The sequence below is a fragment of the Simochromis diagramma genome, unplaced genomic scaffold, assembly GCF_900408965.1.
Source record: "Simochromis diagramma unplaced genomic scaffold, fSimDia1.1 OVJJ01000320.1, whole genome shotgun sequence".
Classification (NCBI taxonomy): domain Eukaryota; kingdom Metazoa; phylum Chordata; class Actinopteri; order Cichliformes; family Cichlidae; genus Simochromis; species Simochromis diagramma.
Genome location: NW_024386773.1, coordinates 1,359,472 through 1,385,520, shown reverse-complemented (window position 1 = coordinate 1,385,520; position 26,049 = coordinate 1,359,472). Strand labels below are relative to the sequence as shown.

At 38.3% G+C, this 26,049-nt stretch overlaps 2 protein-coding genes across 6 annotated transcripts in view; one reads left to right on the top strand and one right to left on the bottom strand.

Annotated features, from left to right (window-relative positions):
* The first annotated feature begins 180 nt into the window (after nt 1–180).
* Nucleotides 181–7,653, top strand: rrp9 (ribosomal RNA processing 9, U3 small nucleolar RNA binding protein). Of its 2 annotated transcripts, none has more exons than XM_040002119.1 (15): nt 181–380; nt 517–611; nt 710–822; nt 904–971; nt 2,061–2,102; nt 2,199–2,325; nt 2,449–2,573; nt 2,684–2,776; nt 2,915–3,015; nt 3,098–3,232; nt 4,658–4,720; nt 4,832–4,989; nt 5,218–5,297; nt 5,393–5,466; nt 7,481–7,653. In XM_040002119.1, the coding sequence occupies exons 1-15, from the start codon at nt 297–299 to the stop codon at nt 7,581–7,583; spliced, it is 1,461 nt and encodes a 486-aa protein (XP_039858053.1). In that variant the 5' UTR covers nt 181–296; the 3' UTR covers nt 7,584–7,653. The 2 variants fall into 2 exon arrangements, with proteins under 2 accessions (XP_039858053.1, XP_039858063.1); XM_040002129.1 differs by having other exon boundaries at nt 182–380; nt 4,832–4,977.
* A 1,130-nt stretch (nt 7,654–8,783) lies between these two features.
* The window catches only part of grm2b (glutamate receptor, metabotropic 2b), a 31,171-nt gene continuing 13,905 nt past the window's right edge, over nt 8,784–26,049 (bottom strand). For 3 of the 4 annotated variants that reach the window (XM_040002091.1, XM_040002096.1, XM_040002099.1), the window contains exons 3-6: nt 16,551–17,388; nt 14,676–15,739; nt 11,966–12,158; nt 8,784–9,410 (exon numbers count right to left, since the gene is read on the bottom strand). In XM_040002091.1, coding sequence (XP_039858025.1) covers nt 9,337–9,410; nt 11,966–12,158; nt 14,676–15,739; nt 16,551–17,388 — 2,169 coding nt within the window. In that variant the 3' untranslated portion in view covers nt 8,784–9,336. Of the gene's footprint in view, nt 9,411–11,965; nt 12,159–14,421; nt 15,740–16,550; nt 17,389–26,049 lie in introns of those variants that run through there. The other variant, XM_040002106.1, reaches the window with a different exon arrangement.

Sequence of the window (26,049 nt, the reverse complement as noted above, 5' to 3'; positions counted from 1 at the left end):
GAACAAAGCTGCGAAAACTTATTCCCCGAGGGAAGTATTTCGCCCCAGCACAATTTCCTGTTCATCGAAATTCCTACATGGGCCAATTAAAATCCAGAATTTTAATAAAGGGTGGGACCCGTTAGAGTGAACGTGACAATTAGCCAATCAGTGTACGCTCGCGGCCCGTGTGAGCTTCCTAGTTTGGTTGCAGTCGACCCATGTGGGTTCAATGTTGACTTGCGGCTTGAGAAAGTTGAAGAGTTAACGCTGCATAACTGTTGTCAGTTTTGAAACGCTGCTTGTTGCGTTTCGACATGTCTTCATCATTCTTTATAAAAACAAAAGAAAACCCCAAGTTTGCCAAGAAGGGGAAAAATACGGCGGGCACGAAGCGAAAGGTAGGTGAATTGAACGGTTAGCGGGTAAGCTAAACCATAGGGTTCACTCGTGGCTTCTTAACTGATTTCAACTGTTGTTATAACGCTTTTATTTACGCTTTTGTGGTAGATACATCGTATTTTTTCCCCCTCGCAGGGTGATGTGGATCCTACCGGAAAAGGCAAATTACGAGCAAAGAAATCGAGCTCGAAATATAATGAAGAGATTTCCAGCGACTCAGAGACGGAGAGGTGCGTTTTCAGTGGGGGTTATACATTAATCGCAAGCCTTTAGCCTCTAAATAAAAGCACGAGTCTTAATGATCTTTGTGATAATTTGATTTTTCCAGTGCCACAGCGCCAAAGAAAAGGCAGTCCACCGAGCAGATTGAGTATGAGGAGACTCCACAGGAGAAGAAGCTGAGATTAGCTAAACTTTACCTGGAGCAGCTCAAGGAAGAAGGTACACTTGTGTCATTTACACAGGCACAACATTAAAATTCTTTATTCCAGAATGATTGAAATGAATTCTTCTTATCTTCAGAGGAAAATAAAGCAGAAGAAGCCTCCTTTGAGACAGATCTAATTGCGGGAAGACTTCAAGAAGAAGTGGTAAGACATTTCCTATGTGAGCCCGTTTAAATGGTAGTTGTAGTACCAGGGTACCTTACATGACTTGGTTATTACACTGCCAGTTGCATGTGTTAAGCTATGTCTCTGTGTACTAACATTTACTCAGATTGTCCCCTCACAATGAAAATATCTTGTTGCCAACTCTACACCTAACATTACAAACTGTTGAGCCTGTTGGCCAGATGTTCCTTAGATCATTCTGTTGTGAACGCTGTTCATCCTGTCATTAATTGAGTTTTCACTTCTGGTCGATTTGCACTTGCTCCTTTGTATGAATGGATCGCTCTATGCTGGGCAGTAACGCAAGTCCTCCTGAATATGTAGCAGAAATGCGCTCAGTATTTTGTTTTTGTTTTGGTTTGTTTTTTTTACTTGAGGCAGACATTTGATGGTATCTGTGGGTCCTTATATTTTGGCAATAATTATTATGCTCTCAATTCCAAAAAGTTGATTCTGTTCATCTGGACATAGTATTTTCAGTGGGAGAAACATTTTGTCACTCATCCAAGTGACTTCTTCTCATCAAAGTGACTTCTTCAGTCTCTGAAGACTGACATGACTTCTTCAGAAGTCACTTGGATGAGTGAATTGACAGTACTGAACAGGTTGATCAACATAGAGGTAGACTACACTTCAGAGTTTCAGAGGGGTTTGCTGTTATGACATTCCTATGGCATAGATTCAACTCAGATGTCTAAATCAAATCTTAATAAGGTTTTTTTTTTTTTGTTCCCATGATTTTTCAACGTTTAGTTAGGCCACAGTTTAGTTTCAGTTTCATAAGACAATTTTCTCTAAATTAAGTAATGACTGATGTAAAAATGCTGATGTGGTCTTCTGGGTTACAGTTCAGTAACTGTAATTTGCAGCTTTACATCTTATGATCAGATGCAAGAAATATTTTGGTTGCACTTGATCACATCAAAAACAGTATCTCATCGATACTGTTTTTTTTTTTTTTTTTTTAATTTAATTTGGATCTACTGTACTTGATTTGCTGGACTTGTGTTTATAATATTGATATTTCTGTGGATGTGAGTTTATTTTATTTTTTCCTTCTCCCATCAGCTTGAACAGAGAGGAAAGCTCCAGCGGCTCATCGCCAAAGATGTAATTATCAGAATTTTCATCCTTTTAATCCCGCTGTGTGTCTAATAAGAAGTTTAATGTTATTTATTTCTGTGTTTTTTGTTTGCTTGTTTTTAGCTCATACCACCAGATCCTTCAGAGATCAGGATGTTCAGAGGACACAAACTTCCAATTACGTGCCTGGTCATCACTCCAGATGACAAGTACATCTTTTCTGCTGCCAAAGACTGCTCCATCATTAAATGTTAGTGTATAGTTAATCCTTATAATTTTTTTAAAACTCCTGTCATGAAAACAAATTCAAATTATTTCACAGTTGTGAAGGCTAATGCTTTAATAATAATATGTTTGGAAATGTTCTCATTAGGGGATGTTGAGAGTGGTAAAAAAATACATACAATACCCGGTGGAAGGAAGGGTACAGAGGATCGCCATGTTGGACATACAGCCCACATCTTGTGTATGGCCATATCATCGGATGGCAAGTACTTGGTGAGTAGTTCTTCCTCAGCAATTCCTGCTTTTACCAATTTTGGGAATCCAGCTTATTCTACCTTTCTTACCAAAGTGTGACCATAACGTCTTTGTTTACATATTTTTAGGCCACTGGAGACATGAACAACCTGATCATGATTTGGGAGGCAGAATCGTGTAAACATTTGTATAAATTTACAGGACACAAAGGTGCTGTGTCGGTATGTTCTTGATGGTTTTTTGTTTTTTTTGTTTTTTCCCCTCACTAGTTGGCTACAATTTTGACATTTTAACATCTCAGCTGTGTGTAGGTGATACCTGCAGTTCTCTTATAACACAATCTTCTTTTTCCTTCACAGGGCCTTTCATTCAGGAAGGGGACTCATGATCTGTACAGCGCCTCTCATGACCGCTCAATCAAAGTGTGGAATGTGGATGAGAATGCATATGTAGAAACTCTGTGAGTGACCAATCAGAAAATAATTTCTCACATTCATTTGGCTCTAGTGTGTGAAATTAACTGTGACTGTAAATTCCTGTAGCTTTGGCCATCAGGACTCGATCACAGGACTGGACAGCCTGAGCCGTGAGCGCTGTGTGACTGCAGGAGGGCGGGACGGTACCGTACGGGTGTGGAAGATAGCTGAAGAGTCTCAGCTGGTGTTCCATGGCCATGAGTGAGTCTCTTGACTTCTGTGCATTGCTTGTTCTCACCAGTGTGCACAAATTCAGGTGCTTTGTCTGTTTGCTTGTTTTCTAAGATTCATATAAAAGCATTTAATAATTGCACAGAAATGTTCATAGTCTGCATTAAAAATATATGCAAAATTACCATCTGAAATAAGAGAACCTGAGAATGAAGCCAGAGTGTTTCCACAGGAGTGGTAATTGTTATTATTTATTTTTAAACAGAAAAAGCGATGCTTGGCTGGAATGACAAGTATGCTGAAAATTGTTTCCCCAAAGACAAACTAGCTCAAGTTAAAACTTTTGACTTTGTAGTTGGTGTGGGGGGGGGGAATCTAAGCAGAACGTAAGAAAGAGAAGACAGTGGATAGCAAGGCGCACCTCATCTGTTGGCTTCAGATGAGAAATTCATGGCAAATATTGGAAAACCCCCACATTCTTCAGCATATGCAATAAATAGTTAAAATAAGATAACTAGTATATATGAAAAATGTTAAAGTCTACACATTCTCATTTTGTTCTTTATAGGCAATTTAATATTTTATAGTGTTGTATTTAATTCTAAATTTGAGCATTTTTGACCTATGGTCTTTTGGAATAGGGTAAATATTGACCAAAACAGATGACGTAATATGGAAATATTGTGCTAATACACATGGTTTACACGCAGTTTTGTTCACAAGCACTGTTTGTGAACCAATCACATTTTACTTTTTTGGCCTGAAAAAATAATTTAATAAATCTAAAATTAGAAACCACTAGGAAATTATTTTTAGACACTTCAAATGTCAGCTAAACCACTAGAAGAAAGAAGTGGCTCGGTGGTGTAGTCGTTAACACATTAACCTTACATGCAAAAGATCTTCAGTTCAAGACAGAGAGCAAACAAACCCAGAGTCATGCTACTCCGAGAGCCAGTCCCAGGCTTGGATAAATGTTGTGTCAGAAGGTATCTGGCTGTGCCAAATCATACACGCAGATCCCATCTGCTGTGGCAACCCCTAGGGAAATAAGGGAGCAACCAAAAATGGCCAAAAATCAACACAATTTCTCATGGATGATCTTGCTCTTCTGCTGCTGGCACTATACTCTCATATAAAGTTTGAAAAAATATGAAAGAAATCAAATTAAGAGTATTATTTGTTACTACCTTTTTGACTGCTGCATGGTTTTTATTGTCCCTCTACCATTAAACATGTCTGTTGGTTGGTTTATATAAAATCTTTTGATATTAGATGTATTGGAGTAATTTTCATTCTGAAAATTTAACAGCACAGCTTGATTTTTTTTTTTTTTTTTTTTTTTTTTTTTTTTAAATAGATGTACACATTCATAAATGCATGTTTATTTATAGTCTATTTTTCTTTAAGCATACAGTGAGACTGACAACTCTGATTTTGTTGTCTTTTCTTAAGGGGTTCAATTGACTGTATCCAACTCATAAATGAGGAACACATGGTAACAGGAGCAGATGATGGGTAAGAATTTGCTGCTATTTTTATGTTGATTCAGTTTCTTTCTCTCCATTTTTATTTTATTCGGTGTGTAATGGTGTGAACTAACTCATTCATATTTCCTGACAACCTCAGCTCTGTGTGTCTTTGGAGTGTCAACAAGAAGAAACCTCTCAGCACAGTGAAACGGGCCCACGGTTGCCATGGTGATGCAGGGATTGAGCAGCCTCATTGGGTCTCTTCAGTGGCGGCACTTCAGAACTCTGATACTATTGCCTCAGGTGCCTATAGCTGTGAGAAACCTCTTCATGTGCTTTTCAGTAACACATGGACCCGTTTTTATTCGCAGGATAATGTAAATAAAGTGTTTTACGGGTGATTTGTTTGAATGCAGATGTATTCAGTGCAAGTAATAAATTCATTCCTGATGAAAAGGACATCAAAGTAATACATCAGCCTAGGTTGGTGTTTAAGAAAGCTGTCGTCATTTGGCTTTGTATAACAACGGATCTTCCTTGCAGGTTCCCACAACTCAGAGGTTAATGTGTGGAAATGTGGCCAGAATTATCGTGGGCTTGAGCCTCTGTTCAGTGTACCAGTGGTAAGCAGTTAACCCTTTCCTCTCATTTAAATAAATAAATAATAATAAGTTGCATAAATGTTTATTTTCTTTCTCTACTTTCCTTTCCTGCCTAGTCTGGTTTCGTCAACAGTTTGAAGTTTTCAAGCTCTGGTCAGTTCTTGGTGGCAGGAGTTGGACAGGAGCACAGGTACATTTATACTCATGTTTCCATAGAAACTAAAGTTCCTGAAAACTAATGAATGTCAGCGCAAGTTCATGTTCAGTGGACAAAACATCCACTAGGTGGCAGTGTTAATCCATCTTTAACATTTTAGAATTTTTAGGTTGACTTGGCCTCATTCATATAGTTATGCAGTTACTAACTGAAGGTAACCAGGAAGTATGATGTTGGATAATGTCACACTTGTCATGTAGTATTTTTGATCAGTTTAGCTGAATGCAAGGTAAAATAAAATGTGCAAGTGGATCAGATATTTTGTCTTGATGCATGCTCAATCATCCAGGTCAGTAAATCCACAAAAGATGATTCTGTTCATGTTGGGGAAACCTGCAGTCAGCTGAGACTGAAGAATTCACTTGGATGAGTGACGAAACATTTCTCCCACTGAAAATCTGTCCAGATGAACAAAATCAACTTTTGTGGATCGGATATTTCGTTTTGGTGTGTCGATCATAGTTACAGATTTTACAGAATGACATGTAAATCTGAACTGTTTTTTTGTTTTTTTTCTTTATTTTGATTGTATTGACATATGAAACAAACAGTGTTAAACTTGACCGCTGTGAAAATTGCTGAGGGGAACCGACAGTGATTATTGTAATTTGAAATCCAAAATGTTTTCTTGTGTACTGGAGGGTTTGAGCTGCTCTATAGTAAATCCATCCACCCACTCATGGCTGTAGCTCAGGTCATCTACTGATCAGAAGGTCAGTGGTTCGATCCCTGGATGCCCCTAGTCTTCACTCATTCATTGGTGTATGAATGTGTGTGAATGGTACTAAACACTTAGACGCATACAAGGTGGTGCTTGTGTGAATGGGGTGAATGTGGCATGTTGTATAGAGTGCTTTGAGTACTATATAAGAATCAGTCCATTTTACCATTTACCATTCTCTTCCACTTATCCATTTCAGGGTTGCGGGGGGCGGGGGGGGGAGATTATCCCAGCTACCACAGAGCGAACTGTTCTCTACAGTACAGTTTAATTAATCCAAAACCTTGTCCGACAGATAGGATTTTTATGACTAATACCTGTATTGACCAATTACTCGTTTGCTCTCTGGACCAGCTGTTGCTGATTCATCTGTTGCTTATAGGGAAGTTACAGATTGCCTTCATCTGCAATCAAAACTTATGACTTATCTGAAGGGATCTTGTCTCTTCTTCACTTTGTAAATGTTTATCAGTCATTATAAATACCAACACCTCGGGATCAGGAAATGGCCTAGCTGATATGTCAGTCAGATTAATTGTGCCTCCAAAGATGTGCAGGTTACTCGTACTGTGTGCATTAATACTGCTCTATAGCAGTGTTTTTACACTGTGTACTGATAACACGTCAGGTGGTCCCCCACCCTTTTTTATTTCCGAAGGTGCAATATCCGTGTTTTCCAAAAAAGTTTTATTGGAGCATTGGAGAGGTGCTTTTTACCTGAATCCATCTTAGATGAGCTCGGGCTCAGAGACAGCTTCTGCATTTCTCAATCACTGTTTATTCCCTCGAGGTTTTTGCTTTGCATGCTAGAGTTTTAATGAACTGACAGTTTTCAGGAGTGTGCCTGAGCCTGTGCATTGATTTGTACTTCAGAATTGTCTGTTTCCAGCACGGTGTTGCCTGAGGACACACAGATCACAGACATTAATTACTGGTTTTCAACCTTTGTGCAAAGAGATTTCTCCGGATCTCTGATTTTTAATGTACCATAGATGATGAAATTCTTTGCAGTCTTCTATTGAGTGGGCAACCCATCCTCAATTTTTCTTCTGAAAGCCTCAAGCTCACTGTGGTGATCGTTTAATACAAAATGTTTATGACCTGTTACCAGATATCAGATTTAAACCATTTCTCCAGTGTTTTATTACTCCATCCCTCCTTATTTGTTTTTTAATTAACAATCCATATGGTGGTTAATCATTAATCTTCAGTGAACTGTTAGTGTTAAAATAATGATTTGTAAATAAATCTTTGTTTTGTTTACAGATTGGGACGATGGTGGAGACTAAAGGAAGCCAAGAATGGAATTTATGTTATTCCTCTTAAAAGGAAATCCTCTGATCCAGAGGAAACTAAAAGCGCTGAATAGAAAACTGTTAAATGCTTTTCCTTTTGTAAATTAAAGATCTAAAAGTAAAAAATAAAATCTCAGGATTTTTTTTTTTTTTTTTACACTTACTGTCTGGATTTAAAAAAAAAAAAATAAAGTATCTGTTTCTACAGTTGTTGTTGTCTGTGGATTCCTCTTGTTATTAAAAGGCAATAACAACTTTTGGTTTAGTGAAGAAGTCAAAGCATTGTTGGTAAGGCATCCCTGCATAAAAATAAAGTGTGAAGAGGCTGAATTGTAGGAGAGGAAAAAAGACTGCTGGTTCTATTTTGTGATCATAAAGTTTTGAAGTGTCATGATGTTCTATGAAAGTTAGGCTGTAAGTGTGTCTGGCAAAGTGATGACTGCTTCTGTGTGTAGGGTATTGGAGGAGTCAGATCAAAAGTTGTGAATCATAGATATGGTGGTAGCAGACCAGCATATCATTTGAATCTCATAAAAATGTAATTGAAAGTATATTGGCATCTTTTAGTAATAAGAAAAAAAAAGGTTTACAGCTTATTTCTACTTTTACTTTACTTGACATTTACTTGGTATTTACAGGAGGGAAAGTGCACAAAATCTTAATTATACAAGTGATTTGTCAGACCAGCCTCGGGGACTGCAAGCTGTTGACTAGTGACATTATGTCAGTGACAGTTATTGTTATATAATAACCAAGAATTACCAAGAATTGGTATTTGCACCATCTTCAGTCATCCTGCAGGTGTCCACTTAGACCCGGGTGGACCTGTTGATGCCATTTTCATTAGGAATCGTTTTTATTACCCAACTCTTAATTTTGTATGCCATATAGGGGGGAAAAACGGTATCATCTTCTTTCACAGTTAAACATGCAGACAATAACATTTAAATTTTTAATAAAGTCACTTCTATTTATGCTGCAGGCAGACAGTGGGTACAGTTTCACATCTAAAACACCAGTCAGCATTTAATGTGTAAATGTAGGATTCGTGTGAACTTTTTTTTCTCCCCATGTACAATTGCAGGTACTCAACTATTAAAACAACAGCTATCCTGCACTAGTTTGGTAACTGAAAATTTACTGAGATGGCAGAAATCGGCTAATCCTGCATCCAGATCTCGATTGCGATTCTTGTGCATAGCTCCTCTGAATTTGACTGAAAGTGGGAACCCAAACAAAGTAGAATTTGATCTTTTAATATTAAAAAAGAACATTTTATTTACATAAATTACAAGTAAGCACGCACTGCTATACCAGTCTACATTAACACACGTCCTTTATGTTGTCTAGTTGCCTAGTTTTCATCACATTCACTATAGTTAGTCACACATTTTGCTTAACAGAAGGGCTAACTTTATCTCAAAGCATTTTTTGTCAATGTCTAAACATCTGGATATATTCACAGCACTGTAAGAACACAATAAGAACAGCCTTTTGTTTTTGTATAACACTATTGCTTCACAACCACCCATTTGACAACAAGACTCTTTAGGACAAGGCACGGTGCATTTAATCACATCTATCTGTAAACCAAGGAGATCACCGCATATTAAATCTATACAAAAAAAAAGGCTTTACAGTTGATACATACTGCTCACTGTAAGAACATCGTTACGCTTTCACAGTTAGAGTTACCATTGCCACTGTCAGTCTAGTTATCTCTCTGCAACATGTTAGATGCCATGGGGGCTTTGTCATACACAGCTCTGTTGGATGGAAGGATGATTGATGACAGGATGGTTGCTTCTGCTTAGAGAGGAATGTTTTTCACAAAGAGGATGTTGTGGAGTCCACCACTTCTCGCCCGTTGCAAACTGCTGGCACATAGTTGGAGGCTGATCCTGAGGGAATAAAAGCAGTGATGTTAGAGTTTCCTGCAAACCAGAGATAAAAGCTGTGAGGAGCAAGTGGTCCAAATACATTAGGCACCCTGTCTTTAAGTACAATTTTGAGGTATCCTTTTTGTGCAAGACTTTTATTGTGAAGTTTATTTGGCTGATCACGATTATACAGACTTGCACATAAAATGTTACAAAACAATACAGTTTCTGTCCGGTTGCTTCATCACTAGCTATAATTGAACAATGTGAAATACTGCAACCAGAAATCCATAACAGCTTACAGTGCTATTTTCCAGACAGTATCCTTACATTGTTGAATTCCTACTTTTAATTGCAGCAATTAAATACTTTTTATTTCTTACATCATTTTTTTCTGACAACAGAAATCACTTTAGTCTAAGAGACGAGATAAAGCATAAAGTGTCAGAAGCCTTTTAATGCGCAGCTTTTCTTTTGGACTAAAAGCAGTGTGAGGTCTCCCAGCTATAAAAGAGTAAATGGCACGCTCACTATAGAACCATGTAAACGTCTCATATATATTTAATGTGTTTTTTGTCTGTGAACATAGTCAGTTTATTAATTGGTTTCAGATAAGACTTTCTCTTACCCAAAATGAAAAGAAAAACATAATGGCATGGTTATTAATTGCAGAGCTATGCTGATGCAAAACTACAGAAACAAGCAGGAAAAACCTTTCAGTATTATATAGAAATTTGTTCACTCTTACCCATGTTCTACTAAATAAGAATAATACATTTTTTTAAAAAATGAAATAAATGATATTTCAGTGTTTTACTGCAATGCTGTCATTTTGATCTGAGTTTCACAGTGAAACTGTCAACTGTTACCCAGTTTTATTTCTGATTTTATTGTGAAGCACTTTTGTGATTCTTATACATTTTAATTACTTACTTTTTTGTAATACTTACTTAATTTTTTAATTATGTAAGATGCCCTATCGGTATGGAAAAGGGTATCTCATCTTAGAAAGAACACAGACAGGCATATTCTTATTTGCCTGCCAGCACCTCACAAATTTAAACAGTACTGTATATTTCATTTACAGTGCTGTGAAAAAGTAATTGCTCCCTAAACCTAATAACTGGTGTTGGCACCCCTGGCAGCCAGAGATTAGGCAGTAACGCGTTGCTTGTAACGCGTTATTGTAATCTGATTACTTTATTAAAGTAAGGAGTAAAGTAAGGGATTACTATCGCAAAAACGGCAATTAGATTACCGTTACTTTCCTGTAGGAACGCTGCGTTACTGCGTTACTAAAATTGTGATTTTTTGCTGGTGACAACAGCTGTGTGCAGATCAACAATGGATAATATATCGAGTGCGGGAGAGAGTATGAGCGTGCAGCGTTTAAAGCGTGGAAGTACTGACCTTACTTTGAGTTTGATTCCATAAAAAGTGACAAAAACATTAGTGTCCGTTGTGCGTGGGAAGAAAACGTATTTTTACAGCGAAAAAGAAACCCCTAAACAAGCACCGAGTGCGCAACGACATAATGGGAAATTCACAGAGAAACTCGTGGATTCTTCCACTGACCGCTGCGGCTCACCTGCACCAGGGTAAACCTCCGCCTACCCAAGTCCTGCTTTACAGGTGAAACTAGAGCAACAGGACCGCTAGTCTTTGACTTTATTTATTTTCTGCTGTGTTTTACTTGCATCTATTTGAAAGACTGAGTGTAAACACAAAAAATATTTTATTTTATGTGCTGGAATGTGCAGAAAATAGGCTTAAATGTTAAACTAATTTCTTCAAGTCAGAGAATGGTGCATATAATTTAATTTTTACTTGATGCATAAAGTTAAAAGATTAAAACTGATAAAACAAGTTTAAAAAAAGAGACTTTTCCATTTGATTACATTTTGTATGATGGATTATACAGAAAAAGTAGAATTGGGCTGAAAGATCTATCGCTTTATTACCTATTCAGGTTGTAAATTGTGTTTTTAAAAAGTAACTAAGTAATTAATTACTTTTGAAAAGAAGTAATCAGTAAAGTAACGGGATTACTTTTTTGGGGAAGTAATCAGTAATTAGTTACTGATTACTTTTTTCAAGTAACTTGACCAACACTGCTGGCAGCAAGAACAATGCGATAAAGCATTACTCTTTCACACAGGGCCAAGTTGGTTTGACTGGGCTTTTTATTTCCTGTGAAGTGTGACAAATATGCAAAAAATATCATTAATAAATAAAATTAAAAATAAAAAGGCCAATTAAAATAATGGGCAAATCCTGAAACAACAGGTTTTTCAGCTTGCAGCCCATTTGTGCTCGTCTACAAATTAAATAATCTCCAACATAAGTAAGTTTTACGTAGACTGATTGTTTAATATTGGAGAAAGCCATGTTAGCTGATAAGTTATGTTAAATCTCCTGGCTGTATATTCATATTTACCATATAAAGTGTGTATGTTAGCATGTTGAGCTAAAGACCATCTGGTAGTCCTTTGTCTTTATGTTGTTGTATAATAGTTGTTGTATAATAGTTTCTTTTACAAGTAAAGAACCATATTCTGTATACTCTGCATTTGTACCTTTTGAGAAGCTGGAGCTGGGGGCAGAGGCAGACGTAGAAACTGTGGTACTGAAGCGGTTGGTTGTGACTCTTAGTGTGGCCACATTTTTCTGGGGCTGAAAAAGGATGATGTGGACCTTTGGGGCGAAGAGGCACCCGAGAACCACGGAGCCACTCAGACTGACGGAGATGCACATGGTGGTGGTCTGTACCTGGGATGAAAGAGAGCATGTGTGTAATGATGGCTACATCAGTCTGCTCTTTGTTTTTTTTTTCCCATTTGGTCTTCAAAAAGACTAATGAAGTTCATTCAAAGACCACCTGGTCCCAGTTCTTCTCTCTCACACAGCCTTTGATCAAATCACTCATATTTTCATTTATTCCCTGTTCTGGTTATTTACAAACCTTAACCTTAATGTGTGGTTCCTTTCAAACATCCATTAATCAATCTTTACATTAACGTCTTTTCTAAAAGTCAATCAAAAACCAAACACAACCTTGTAACAAATATTCACTTATACATGGATATAAGCTTTGCTAATAAATAGTGATATAATAAATTAGATGTTTAACAGAAGGTTAACAACTGATAATCAACTTTTTGTTCAAGAAACAGCAAGCAAAAGAAAACGTTACCTGGATGGAATCAAAATGAAAAACAGAAATCAAATTTGTCCCTTTCAGGTTTTGTATAGTTATTATTCTCACATTATTAGCCATATTTTGCATTTTGAACAGTGTGTGGTTTTCAGCTGCGTTTGTTAGCAATTCTAATTGTCCATTTGTATGCGCATGAACATGAGGGCAAGAAGTCGAAAGAGAGATAAGCACAGCTGGCCGTCCTGGAAAGTCGGAGCCTTGTTAGTCATATTTCAGTTGCTAATGTGAGCTGACTGCTGGGGTCATCTTCCTGAGCTCCGTCTCTTCCCACCCCACTGGTTACCCCTGCAGTCCAGGAACTTCTATTTGCAGAACCACAGCATGAAGTGAAATCTCTCCCAAACATACTGCACAATAACAGCACTGCAGAAATATGAGAAGTCATCATGCATTTCAACTTCAAAAATAAGTAGTGAAAAGCACCACCAGGACTCCTGGTAACATAACTTTGCCTTCTCTCTGCAGCTCCTAATCCTTTTCAGCCATAAAGATAACTTTCTAGCAGCTATTCCCTTTAAACAGATTACACAAGTAATTAGAAACCACCAGTGTTTGCAACAGCACAACATGAGCTGTATTTGTATGATGTATTTCATTGTTAGACATTTGCATTTAATGTCGTTTTAGCTTATTACTCTTTCTTAAATTTCCTTCCCTTTTATGAAGCACAATTTAATGTACTTTAATTTAGCCTTTATAGGTTGTTTACTCACTGTTTTATTACCCAGTGAGTAAAGTTCATACTACACAAACTATACTGTAGAAAGGAGACGGAAAAAAATTAAAGGTTTTGAACATGAAAGAAAATGTGTCTACATAACAGTAAAACCTTGGGCTCATCATGATTCACTAGGCTACCCTCATTACGATATTACCGTGTTATCCAACTCTAATTTGAAATGTGGCAGCTGAACCCACAGCCATTGTTATTGTTGTCACACAGAACCAAATCATCAAGATCTCCAGTGCAGTGTGAAACCCCTCATTCCTTCAGTTAATCTCTCGGTTGCAATTTTAGTATGAAGCCTTATTTCCTACAAAATGTATCTGGTCTCTTAGGAGCCACTAAGGATCAGGAAAGTTGGCTTTTGGTTCATGGGTTGAGTACCCAAAAGGCTGCTTACAACAGTCATGAAAAGCCAGAGGTTTCTCATGATACAAACCCTGTGTGACCCTAGACCTCCCCCCTATCTGTTTGCACAACAAAGGCCTTGTTGCACACTTCGACCAAAATGCTGTGACAGTAGCCTTGGGACTGCCTAAGGCATCAGCACTCATAACTTACATGGTCTGTCAGTTTTATGCTTAATGTTTTGTCTTATTTATCCTATGTCACATTGCGCAAATAAATAAATGCATTTATATATGCAGATATTAATAAGACTAATATGCTATATGGCTAAAGTCACAATGCATATTCAGCATGTTTATTCAGTGTAGTTTGATGCACTACAGACTAAATTTAGCCTGTAGTGATTTTTTTAAAGGCTAAATGCTGCAAAAACATTATCCCTATGCGACAACTTTGTAGCAGATTTGTCAAATTTCCTATTAGGGAGGTAGTGCCACAAAATGGGCAACAGTAGGCCGCTCGAAATGATTATTAATACAGACCATAATGTTGCTTATTGTGTTCCCTGTATGGGTTCCCACTGGGATTTAGCCTAGGTTTTTAAAAACAAAACCTATTGTAAATCTCTAGAATCCATCTCTTAGCTGAAAAAATGGGTCAAAGAGCATTTAGTAATGCCACGGTTTAATGAATCAATCTGACTGTCTTTAACTATTTCTATGGGTATATTCAGACCTGATCTGTCTCCAGTCTTTGTTGTTTTCTTGAAAGATCCTTCAACTCACATGAAAAGAAAGCTTTCATGAGTCTAGGTGAAGGTGATCAAATGGAATGTGAAAGTGACACCCTCTTCAGGGATGGTAAAAACACAGGGGACAGTCATTTATAGACTTTGTTTGCACTACTCCACATAAGTTGGCTTTAGAGGTTTATAGAAATATGAATTATAAATACTCAATTTGCTATTTATCAGAAAAAAAAAATCCTGGATAGTTACCCTGTAGTCACTGGCTGTGACGTAGAAGATAGGCTGAAAGGCAAGCCAGATGATGCAGGTGGTGTACATGGTAAATCCAATGAACTTGGCCTCGTTGAAGTTTTCGGGACACTTTCTTGTCTTGAAAGCGTAGACGGTGCAGAGGATGATGAGAATGCAATTGTAGGTGAGAGAGATGAGCATGCTGCTGTCCCTACTGTTGCACTTGAGCGTAACAATGTTTCTCCTCTCTGGGCTCACCTCCTTTCGAACCCCTGGCACCTCCACAAGCAGCCAGATAACAGCCACTAGAAGCTGGCAGGAGATAAGAACACCACAGATTGCTACCTGGGAGGCCGGGCTGATGAAACGTGGCCGCTGCGCTCCATCCTTTACCCCACTGAAGATGCGAGCGATGCGGTTCGTCTTGGTTAGGAGAGCTGAGTAACATACTGCGAAGGAGGTCCCCAGGCCTAGACGGCGTAGGGTGCAAACAGCTGTGGAAGGCTTGGTGATGTAGATAAAGGTCATGCTGTAGCACATCAGCACTCCCAACAACAGGATGTAGGAGAGCTCACGTCCACTTGCTTTAACCACCGGTGTTTCATTGTGCTTGAAGAATACACCTACTACTGACAGGGTACACAGTATGCCAAGGCAAGAAATGGTAACAGGCCCAATAGCCCAGGCATCCTCCCACCGGATGTATTCTTCAGGCAGATCATAGCAGCCAGTCAAGTTAGCCAGAGGCCACTGACCAAAACTACAGTCAGCACAGGTGAACTCATCCTGCAGGTACTGGTAGGACTGACAGGGAATACAGATCCAGCAGCACACATCACCAGGCTGCATGCTCTTCACTTCATTCTTCCTGCAAGGGTCACTACATTGGGAGGTTGGTGGCACATCACCACGCCAGGGCATCATGGTGGTATTCAAGGTCAGGCTCTGGTCCCAGTAACCAACTTTCTTGTAGACGAACTTCCCCTCTTCTTTGTGGTAATGAAAGATGTTGTAGCGGCTTATGCCATCACCAACTGAATCAAAGCGCACCATGTTCTCTGTGTCTGCAGGTTTGAATGGTGCTGGTGGGAAGCATAAAATACAGCAATGAAGACTTAAAGGAAATATAAAGGATTTAAAAATTCAAAGCCAGGAATATAATAATAATAATAATAATAATAATAATAATAATAATACTAATAATAATAAGAATAAGAATAAGAATAAGAATAAGAATAAGAATAAGAATAAGAATATAAGAATAACACAAAAGGCAAAAAAAGAAAAAGAGAGCCAAAGTTCAATTCATGGACTGAAGAACAGTGCTATGTTTTTGTATAATTTAAATTAAAATACTTTTTTTTCCTGCTATTTCATGTAACAGGAAATGTAAATGCACTGCGTTATATACAGCTTTTCCTATCAACCCCTCTAAGCCCTTTATACTACAAGTCACATTTTTAACATAAGACAGTTTCACGCATATGTTGTTAGAGTTCAGGAGGGCAATGGCACTTTGACAGCAAATTAGAGGATCCAAGGATCCAAACCACTGACCTTAGGATTAATGCACCTATTCAACACCTATTTTACCTGCTGAGCCACAGCTGTTCTCTGAATTTGTTCATTCATTCCTCCTGTCAGTACTATTTTAAGAAAAGTATGTTCCAGATATGTTCCCTGCCCGCTGTTTCTTCAGTGCCAATTCAATGAATAATTACAAAGCCTTTCTCTGCTCAGCAGAAGTTGTTTGCTTAATCCTGTGTCATGGCTCTTTGCAACCCTTATTTCCTTTGTATCCATGGTGAAATATATACCACTTCCAACCATTTAAAAAAACATGTTAAATTCTTTTTTTTTTTCATGTTTGTTGTTTACTTATGTTGTGCATACCTTCAAATTTGGTCTTCAAGATGAACTCCTTGTAGAACCTTTTGCCATTACCTGGTTTCATAGCATCGCAGACCTTAGATGTGTTGGAGCACACTGCTTGCCTCATGTTGTGCAGGGCATAGGCCATCGCATAGACTGCGTTCACCACAAACATGATTTTGGATTCCTGTTCGAAAGTTCCATCTCGTAAGCTGTAGTCAGCACAGCCAGGCTCCTGTAGGCTGCAGTCAAACCGGTGCTCCCAGAACTCCCTGAACCACGGGTTCCTCATATTGGTCGATGGGTTCAGTTTGGTAAAGTAGTCTTCAAACTCTCTGACAGGATAGGAGGCTAGTTCAATGGTGAAAGCTCCATCTGCTGCAGTCTCGCTGCCCCTCACCACACCCTCCTGTGCTCCCCACCCATCACTGGCCACCCAATTGAAAGTGACATTCATTCTGGCAGCAGCCACAAGGAGCTCGCGAGCGTCCTCACTGCGCGTGAACAGGATGACAACCTTTGCGTTAGACTTTTGTTGCAAGGAGCGGATCACATTCTCATAGCCCTGGCGGTTCATGGAACGACTCACTTTGGCTGAAGTGGCAATGCAGATTTGGCGAGAGCGGGCCTCCTGCTGGAAGGCGTCAATGCCTGTTTCACCATAGTCACCCTCTGATGCTACTGTTGACACGTATGTCCAGTTAAAGTAACGCAGAATCTCAGCCATTGCTTTAGCTTGGTAGAAGTCAGGGGGCACGGTGCGAGCGAAGTAGTCATAGCGGGTTTTATCACTGAGCTTTGCACTAGTAGAGGCATAGCTGATCTGAGGGATCTGGAACAGTCGCAGGAGGTTAGCCACCTGAGGAAAGCAAAGAAATGAAAATGCTATCAAAACAGTCTCATCACATCCTCTCATATATATATATATATATATATATATATATATATATATATATATATATATATATATATTATGCATACACAGGAACTGCTGCGAAAAAAGGAAATAGGTGCAGTGATATATTGAAATATATTTAAACATAAATAAACATACAAATAAGGGGGAAAATAGTTTGTACAATTCTAAAAGCTTGAAAGTCAATATTTGGTATGAGCATCTTTATTCTTAGACACAGCCTGAGCTCTCTTAGGCAGGCTTTCTTTTCTAATCTTTGATGAGTCTACAGGTATAGTTCTCCAGGCTTCTTGGAGGACATTCAAAGCATTGCTTTGGATGTTGGCTGCCTTTTGTTTTGTTCTCTGTTGTGATGATCCCACACTGCTTCAGTAATGTTGAGGTCCAGGCTCTGGGGAGGCCAATCCATGACTGATAGTGCTGCATTCTGTGCTTAGCTAGGTATGGTTTTACTGCATTGACCCCAACCGGTCGCAGCAGATGGCCGCCCCTCCCTGAGCCTGGTTCTGCCGGAGGTTTCTTCCTGTTAAAAGGGAGTTTTTCCTTCCCACTGTCGCCAAAGTGCTTGCTCATAGGGGGTCATTTGATTGTTGGGGTTTTCTCTGTATGTATTATTCTAGGGTCTACCTTAAAATATAAAGCACGTTGAGGCGACTGTTGTTGTGATTTGGCGCTGTATAAATAAAATTGAATTGAATTGAATTCATTGGCAGAGTGTTTGGGATCATTTTCATGCTGAAAATGAAGATGCTACCACAAAGACACATTGCATGATGGATCAAAATCTGATGGTACTTTGCTGTGTTCATGTCCATCAATTTTGACAAGATCCCCAACACCACTGGCGACACTGCAGACCCTAACCATGGCAGTGCCTCCACTGTATTTTGTATGTCAGACAAACCAAATGATTATTTGCTGGAATTTCAGAAAAAGGCTCGAGCCGTACACTGATGTGCTCCCAACACTTCAAAGTTGAACAAGATTTTTTAAACATACAGTCATATTTGTTTAAATTTATTAAATATACCTATTCCTTTAATTGTACTTTTAAACCTGTCTTGCATTACACATAGATGTTTTATCAATTCTTAATTACAAAAATATGGGTTCCAAAATAATAATGAAGAGTGCAGAGTCATTGTTTTTGCTGTAAATTGTATAATAAAGTGTAGAAATTAATTAATTTACTTATAAGTCCTGCATTAAGTATTTATTCATTTGTTTATATATTTTTAAGCTATTCTACTTTTTGACTTGTATATTCTGTTTGTAGTTTAAGTGGAGCCATTAAGTGCAGATCAGCTATCTGTCTGATAGTCTGATTCAGCTCAGCGGTGGAGACTGGCTGTGGAAACAGCAACAATTCAGTGTTTCTCTATCTCAGACTGCTTATTGTGTCAGAGATCCACATCACCAGCAGCCAGTGCCACAAATCGATTCAACAATAGTGCAGATAACAACAGCAACAATGGCAGACAGATATGAGTTTTATCAGTGGGATTTTTCTGTTTTCTCCACTTGAGCCATTCTGTCAAGTTATTGGGGGAAGATTTTGCTGGGACTTATGATACCCATGTAACTCAAATAATACATTAATTTCCTCCTGGAGCTGATTGCTGGTGCTGCTGAGTTCACCAGGGCTAGATGATAATCTTTGACTGACAACTCAGCGTGGCATCCTTGTTGAACACAAGCCTGCAGAAAACGACTGTGTCGTAGTCATACCATAAACTCATGGCAATTATTTTCCCACACAGTATTACAGTGCCATGGCAGCAAGGCAGTAAAAACTTGTCATTTTCCAGGAATCCCCTATGAGACACAGTGGTGATTAGTGAATACCCATGGGCTTCAATGTGACCGCCTCCTCCCTCAAGCACCACTGTTTGCCTGGAGGCTTTCCAAACAATGGCATCCCCGTGTATGTAATTGGAACCTACTACACTAACTCCAAGCCCCAATTAAAGTACCATTTTGTCTCCCAGGTCTCTCATTCCAGCTCACAAAATCCTAAACAGAGCTATTAGTCCTTTCTGTGATGATATAAATCATATGTATTATCCTGCATACATACCAAGTATACAGTGTTCTGCATGTAGCATGTTCCCAGATCATGTTACTCAGTAATATTTTGTTAACCTTGAGATGTAAGTTATTATTTGTAAGTTATTATTATTTGGTGCTATATATAAAAACATACATCCATCAATCCGCTTATCCTTTTCAGGATAAGCTGTCTTATCCCAGCTGTCTTAGGGCGAGAGGCAGGGTACACCCTGGAGAGGTCGCCAGTCTGTCGCAGGGCTAACATAGACAGAGACAACCATTCGAACTCGCATTTATTCCCACATATGGGTAATTTAGTGTTTCCAATTAACCTAACCCCATTGACAGCATGTCTTTGGATTGTGGGAGGAAGCCAGAGAACCCAGAGAGAACCTATGCAAACACGGGGAAAACATGCAAACTCCACACAGAAAGACCCTGGCCTGATGGTGGAATAGAACTCAGGAGCTTCTTGCTGTGAGGCAACAGTGCTAACCATCATTAATTTAATTTACCAGCTTTTTTATTAGGTACACCTCTTTGTCTGCTCGATAGTGCACATATCAAATCAGCTAATCACACGGTAGCAATTCATTGCATTTAGGCATGTTAAAGACAACCTGCTTAAATTTAAACCAAGAGCCAGAAAAAAATCAAGTCAGAAGCACGAAGTTGAGATAAACAACATTAAAGTATGGATTCTCCATTGTGGGGATGGTATTATGGTGTGGAGGATACTTTAGCAGTAGCATTGTTGATGACCAATAACAACCATTTTATGACAACAGTGCTCCCATCTTCTGATGGCTGCTCCTAGCAGGAAAACATGCCTTCCAACAAAGTTCAAATCAAACTAGTTTCATAAACATGGCAATGAATTCACTGTACTCACACGGCCTCCACAGTCACCAGATCTCAGTCCAATAGAGCAACTTTGGGAAATGGTGGAACTCAAGATTCACATCATGGATGTGCAGCCAACAAATCTGCAGTAACTGTGTAATGTTATCATGAAAATATGGACCAAAGTGTCTGAGTAACATTTCCAGCACCTTGGTAACTGTATGTCACAAAGAATTAAAACAGTTTTTTGGCTAAAGGGGATCGATATGGTGCTAGCATGGTGTAACTAACAAAGTGCCTCATGATTGTATATATCAGGTCAAAACACAGACGTGAGACTACTTGTTATTGTGAATGCAATCCACAGTAGGCTGTTAAGCCTAAAAAAATCACACTAATCCCTATCTGCAAGTTGCCATCTGCTTAAACTTTTTAAGCTAAAATACCCAAAAGCTAAGAAGCAGCATAAAATACACCACAACCTCCTGAGGGGAGAAATGGAGTAAATATGATGTATTTTGGCATTGAAACTGTACCCAGTAGTATTCTTTCCAGTGATCTAGTGTGGTCTCATGCAGGTATTTACACTGAGATATGTCTGTTGTTGAGACATAGGTATGCCTGATTAAATCCACTGATTAAGGTTTATGCTGCCTGGGATATATACACCATTTATGCAAGCTAACATGTCAGCAATCACAATGAGCCAGTCAGTCACACTTGCATGATAATAAGGTAGTTTCCTCTTGCAGGGTTTTTTTAGACAGGCAGTTGGCCTTCATCAATAGATTCTTGGAGAAGCTTGACAGCGCACCTTTCAGGACGGCACTGGAGTGTGTGACAGTAACCGTCTGTTCATCCTCATGTGGTATTTCCCTCTTGTTCTCTCAGTCGGATAGAAACACCCACCGCACCAGCTCAGGGGAAGAGACACCAAAAACTCTAGACTTGTATTTTATTTTGTGATTAAGTCACATAGCTTTGGAGGACTGTACACTTTCACTGACACTCATTTATTTTATTTAGTTAAGACCTGGTTCCTCATTTTACAAACTTATAACTCAGGCTTTTAACTTCAATCAAACTCATATTAAGTCTTCTCTATATAGAACTTTTTTTTATTTTTAAGTTTGTGCATAATGAAGAAAGGTGAAATATTATCATATATGAAGCAACCATAATCAGATCTCTAGTGATGAACCAAACCAATATAGGTTGTTTGGATCAACTGCAGAAAAAAAGGGGAGGAAATGCCCAAAAGTATTCCCAAAATTACACATAGTTCTGATCATAATTAAAATTGTACATTCACAAAGCATATTTACACAGCAGTCACAACTACAACTGGGGGAGGTGTGGGTATTTTCCACCAATCATGAGCGATCTTTAAATTGAAACTCTTTCCAGATGTAGAAGTAACATGAGCTGTGCCCATTTATTTTTTGAGGACGGGTTTATTATTACATAACTGCAATATTATTTGCATAATTAGTTTACAGACCTCATTAGAATTACAGGTTATTTTTAATATATCATAGTTATTATGGAAGTACATTAAATAGTTAAGGGTTGTTTTGGTTCTGTTGTTAAGGAGGCTCATTAGTCTAGCCAGAATCTCTATAACAGGAAAAAACAGAGAAAACGCTCTACTACACTGCACAGGAAGTGCTTTCATGACTACCAATTTATACATAAACTAATATTTTTATTAAAAGGCTGTAGGTCTTTATATGTCAAGAGAAAGCTGTTTGGTAATCAACATTTATTTCATTGGCATGTTTTTGTTGACTGACATCATTACCTTGAATTATTATTTAAATGTTGTAAAACTTTACAACTTTTGGGTGACTGAAGGTGAAAATGATGCTTAAGATTGTTGGTTGTATTCAGTTATCGTGATATATTTGGTAAGTTTTGGTAATTATATTTGGTTAATTGCAACTTGAAATGACTGAAATACATTTCGACCCTTAAATTTTGGCAAACATGTCCCAAATGGGGATATGTGCTCCTTTTCAGATGATTATTATTATTATTAAACTTTTCGTCCAGTTTTGATGAAATTATGCTCAAATGAACTGGAACTTTATCAAGTGTGAAATGCAATTGTCAAATATTAATTCTTTTATTATATCTGACCTTGAAATTGTCCTTCAAAGTAGTAGGAAACCTAATAATGCTTAAAGGTAAAGTTACATATACACATATAGACATACATCCCACAAGTGAGCTGCTGTTATCGCTTCCTGCATTGATCAGGTAAAGCATATACCCTAAGGCTATTGCAGAGCCTGAGTTTGAATCCTCCCTGAAGCCTTTTACTATGTATACTCCCAGCTCTCTCTCTCTCTCTTGGCTTGCATGACATCTCTTCATTGTACTATTTCAATAAACACTAAAAAAAAAAAAAAAAAAAGGCCCCCAAGTAATATTTTCATTTTCTTTCAGAATAGGATATTGAAAGTACTGTGAGTAGAAGTTGCAACGGTTGAACAGATATAAACCTTTTCTCTACTGGTGCGCTACATTGTTAAAAATTTGAATAAATCTGATTGTGGAGACATCCAAAGGCCGACATTTTGCTGAATGATAAAACTAACATATCTACATATCATAATGTTCTGAAATTGTGTACTGGAGAAAGTGATGTTTCTTCATGTCACATCATCCCATTCCACGTTTTGATCTGGCCTTGTAAGATGGACTCTAAAACTGGGTGCAGTTTTCTTCTGAACTGTGTGATGTAGAAAAACAATCCTGCTACGATTTCTAATGTAGGGCTAATGTTTCAAATTAAGTCTTCCTTTCTCTGATTTTTAAATTTGTACATAATAAAGAAAAATTATCATACAAAAAATTGTTGACTAGTGATTGTGTAAGATTTTTTTAGGGTCATTATTTATGTTCTTTTGGCCTAGCAATTCAGTTACATAGATATTTTAAGTGTAAGTCCGCTGAATAGTTACAGTGTATCAGTTATTTGTATTGTATTTCTATCTATCCCAGTTGGTCATGTAACTTATATTTCAAACATTAACGTCCAAAAGAGCACCATCAGGTTACAATGTAAAAATATAACAGAATGACTGCTTTTCATGTTAATTAAAAAAACAACAACATTTAATTCCGCAAATTTTTGTCTACCACAGCCCCCTCCCTGAGCAGTTTCCATCAAATATATTGCATGAAAAATAAACCATGACCACATGTTCTGAGTAGCGTTGTGTGTAGAAAAAAAAAAGGGGGGGGGGGGGGGGGGGAGACTGTAAAAAAGTGTTTCTATTTCAAGAAGAAAGTTAGTCGCCAAAGTAAAGGAATCTAAGAATGTAGTTAGACAATGGCCAACATGCCGAATATCTATGTCAATATTGGTTCAGTCAGTAATATGCATCATGTAGTTTAGACCACATTTGGAGGAAGCATTAAAAAACTGAAACAGCTGGAACATGGGAAGAGACTTTCTAATATGTCTTATAATATGTTTCAGGATGGAAAGCCCCAAAGATCAAACTGAGTCCTGTAGTAGATACAGCAGATGACACAGGTTAAATTTGCGCATATATGGTTTTGCTGCTGAATTAAGTACAATGCATTTGAATTGTATTAGTTAAATTCAAATACTGAAATTGATAGGAAAGGGTTGAGTGCAAAAATAAATATGCAGTGTAAATCATTAAACATGTTAATTACTGATATTTTTAATCAAGCTGCTAAAAAAGTACACGGTAATTAAATTCTTGGGCAAACTATAGAGTTCATTTAATTTAATAAGAATTGATTTGTTGCTACATTAATGATACATGTCATTTTAAAAAACAAAAAGAACAACAATAACAATAAATGTACTAAGTCTGTGCTCCACTAAGTCCTTGTGTTTTTTGTAGGCTATGCAAAAACACATCAAAGGTAAAAGAAAAATAAACCTAAAAGTGATATAACTGTAAATGAATCGGAAAGCAGTTTGTATGGAGCTCTTTGAATGTTCAATCTATCATTTGAATATGATAATTTATCGGTGCACTGAAATATATGAGAAAATGGTTGTTAATGAAAATAACAGCTTAGCATCATTTTAATGTATGCAGCAGTTTAAACTTTGATCAAAACACTCACTGAGAGGGAGCAGCACTAAGGCTAAGTTGTTCTGCTCTACTGTGAAGAGACAGCTGAAACAGCAGAACACCGGTGGTGACTTAATTGACTGTGCAACATCAAACAGACACATAGTTTACACTAAAAATGTTCGTTCACTTCGGTCTAGTTTGTTTTTCTCTTATGGCAAACCCAACACCAAGTGTGAACCTCGTGTTCAGCTGCAGAGTCTCTGCAGTTCTCCAAACCTTCTTCAAAACTGAAAACTCCAATTCAGATGAATCAACATTCTTCTGCTTGCTATTCTTTCCACTTGGAGCTATATACACACACACACACACACACACACACATACATATATCTATATATATATACATATATACTAGGGGTGCAACGATATTCGTATCGATATTGAACCGTTCGATACAGTGCTTTCGGTTCGGTACGCATATGTATCGAACAATACAACATTTGTAATTTATTTTATCAACTTTCCTTCTGACGATGTTGTCTGTGTGGAGCGCTCAGTGAATCTGCGTTCGACTACTCCGCCTAGGCTGCACTGTCGAGCGCAGATCCACTGAGCGCTCCACACAGACAGCATAGTCAGAAGGAAGAGCGCAGGGCAAGCTAGCGAGACAGAAGTTAAGCTCTCCTTGCAACATGGCAAATTGAACCTCCCCCACCCTCATTCAGATCTGGCGTTTGGAATTATTTTGGTTTTCATGTGACGTATGACCCTGAAGGTAAGCGCGTCATGGACTAAAGTAAAACAGTATGTTGGATGTGCCACGCAATGCTCAATTACATGGGTGGGAGCTAGTGTGTTAGCGCAGTTAGCTCGTTAACGTGTTGGCCGTCTAGCCCCATGCACGGGCTATCAGGGGTAGCTCGTTAACGGAGATTTGCCGTGTTGTGGCGTTAACGTCATTTCAACGAGGTTAACCTGAAAGCACTAGTGGGAACACAACGAATATGACTGCACATTTACGCCGACATCATCCTAGTGCAAAGACAAAAACAACAAGCATGCATGCTACAAACTTTACCCGAGTCATTTAGACAGCCGTTAGCACATGATTCTCCTTATGGGGACCTGATATGTTTAATATGCTGCTGAGAATATAGCCCAGAAGAAGCGGATAGTATAGCTTTTATTTTGGAAAGAGCCATTTCTCTGTAATAAACTCTCTTTTCCAAAGATGAGTGATTCCTCAATCAGATACAGGGCTCGCAAAATCGCTAGCCCGACGTCCTGGGGCTAGCGATTTTTGCAGTCGGGCTACCAAAATCTATCTCTGCCCTGCCCGTCCGGCTATTGTAGGAAGGAAAAATATATGTCAATGCTTTTGCATTCTTTCGGAAATGTAGCTGGGTAATTATGTCATTGGCATCGGTGAGCCACTGTCAATATGTGACATATTGAAATCGCGTTTGAATTTTTTGATGTTGATGTTTTTTTGCTTTCACTTTGCAATCGCGTGAACTGTGTATAGAGAGCGACAGTACTGATCTGTGAGTGATGATAATTTGTGCACCAATTCCTCTGACATTGTCTTATTAATCGTTAGCTTACTACGCAAACATGACAAGTGAAATCTCCAGCAGCAAGCTTAAACA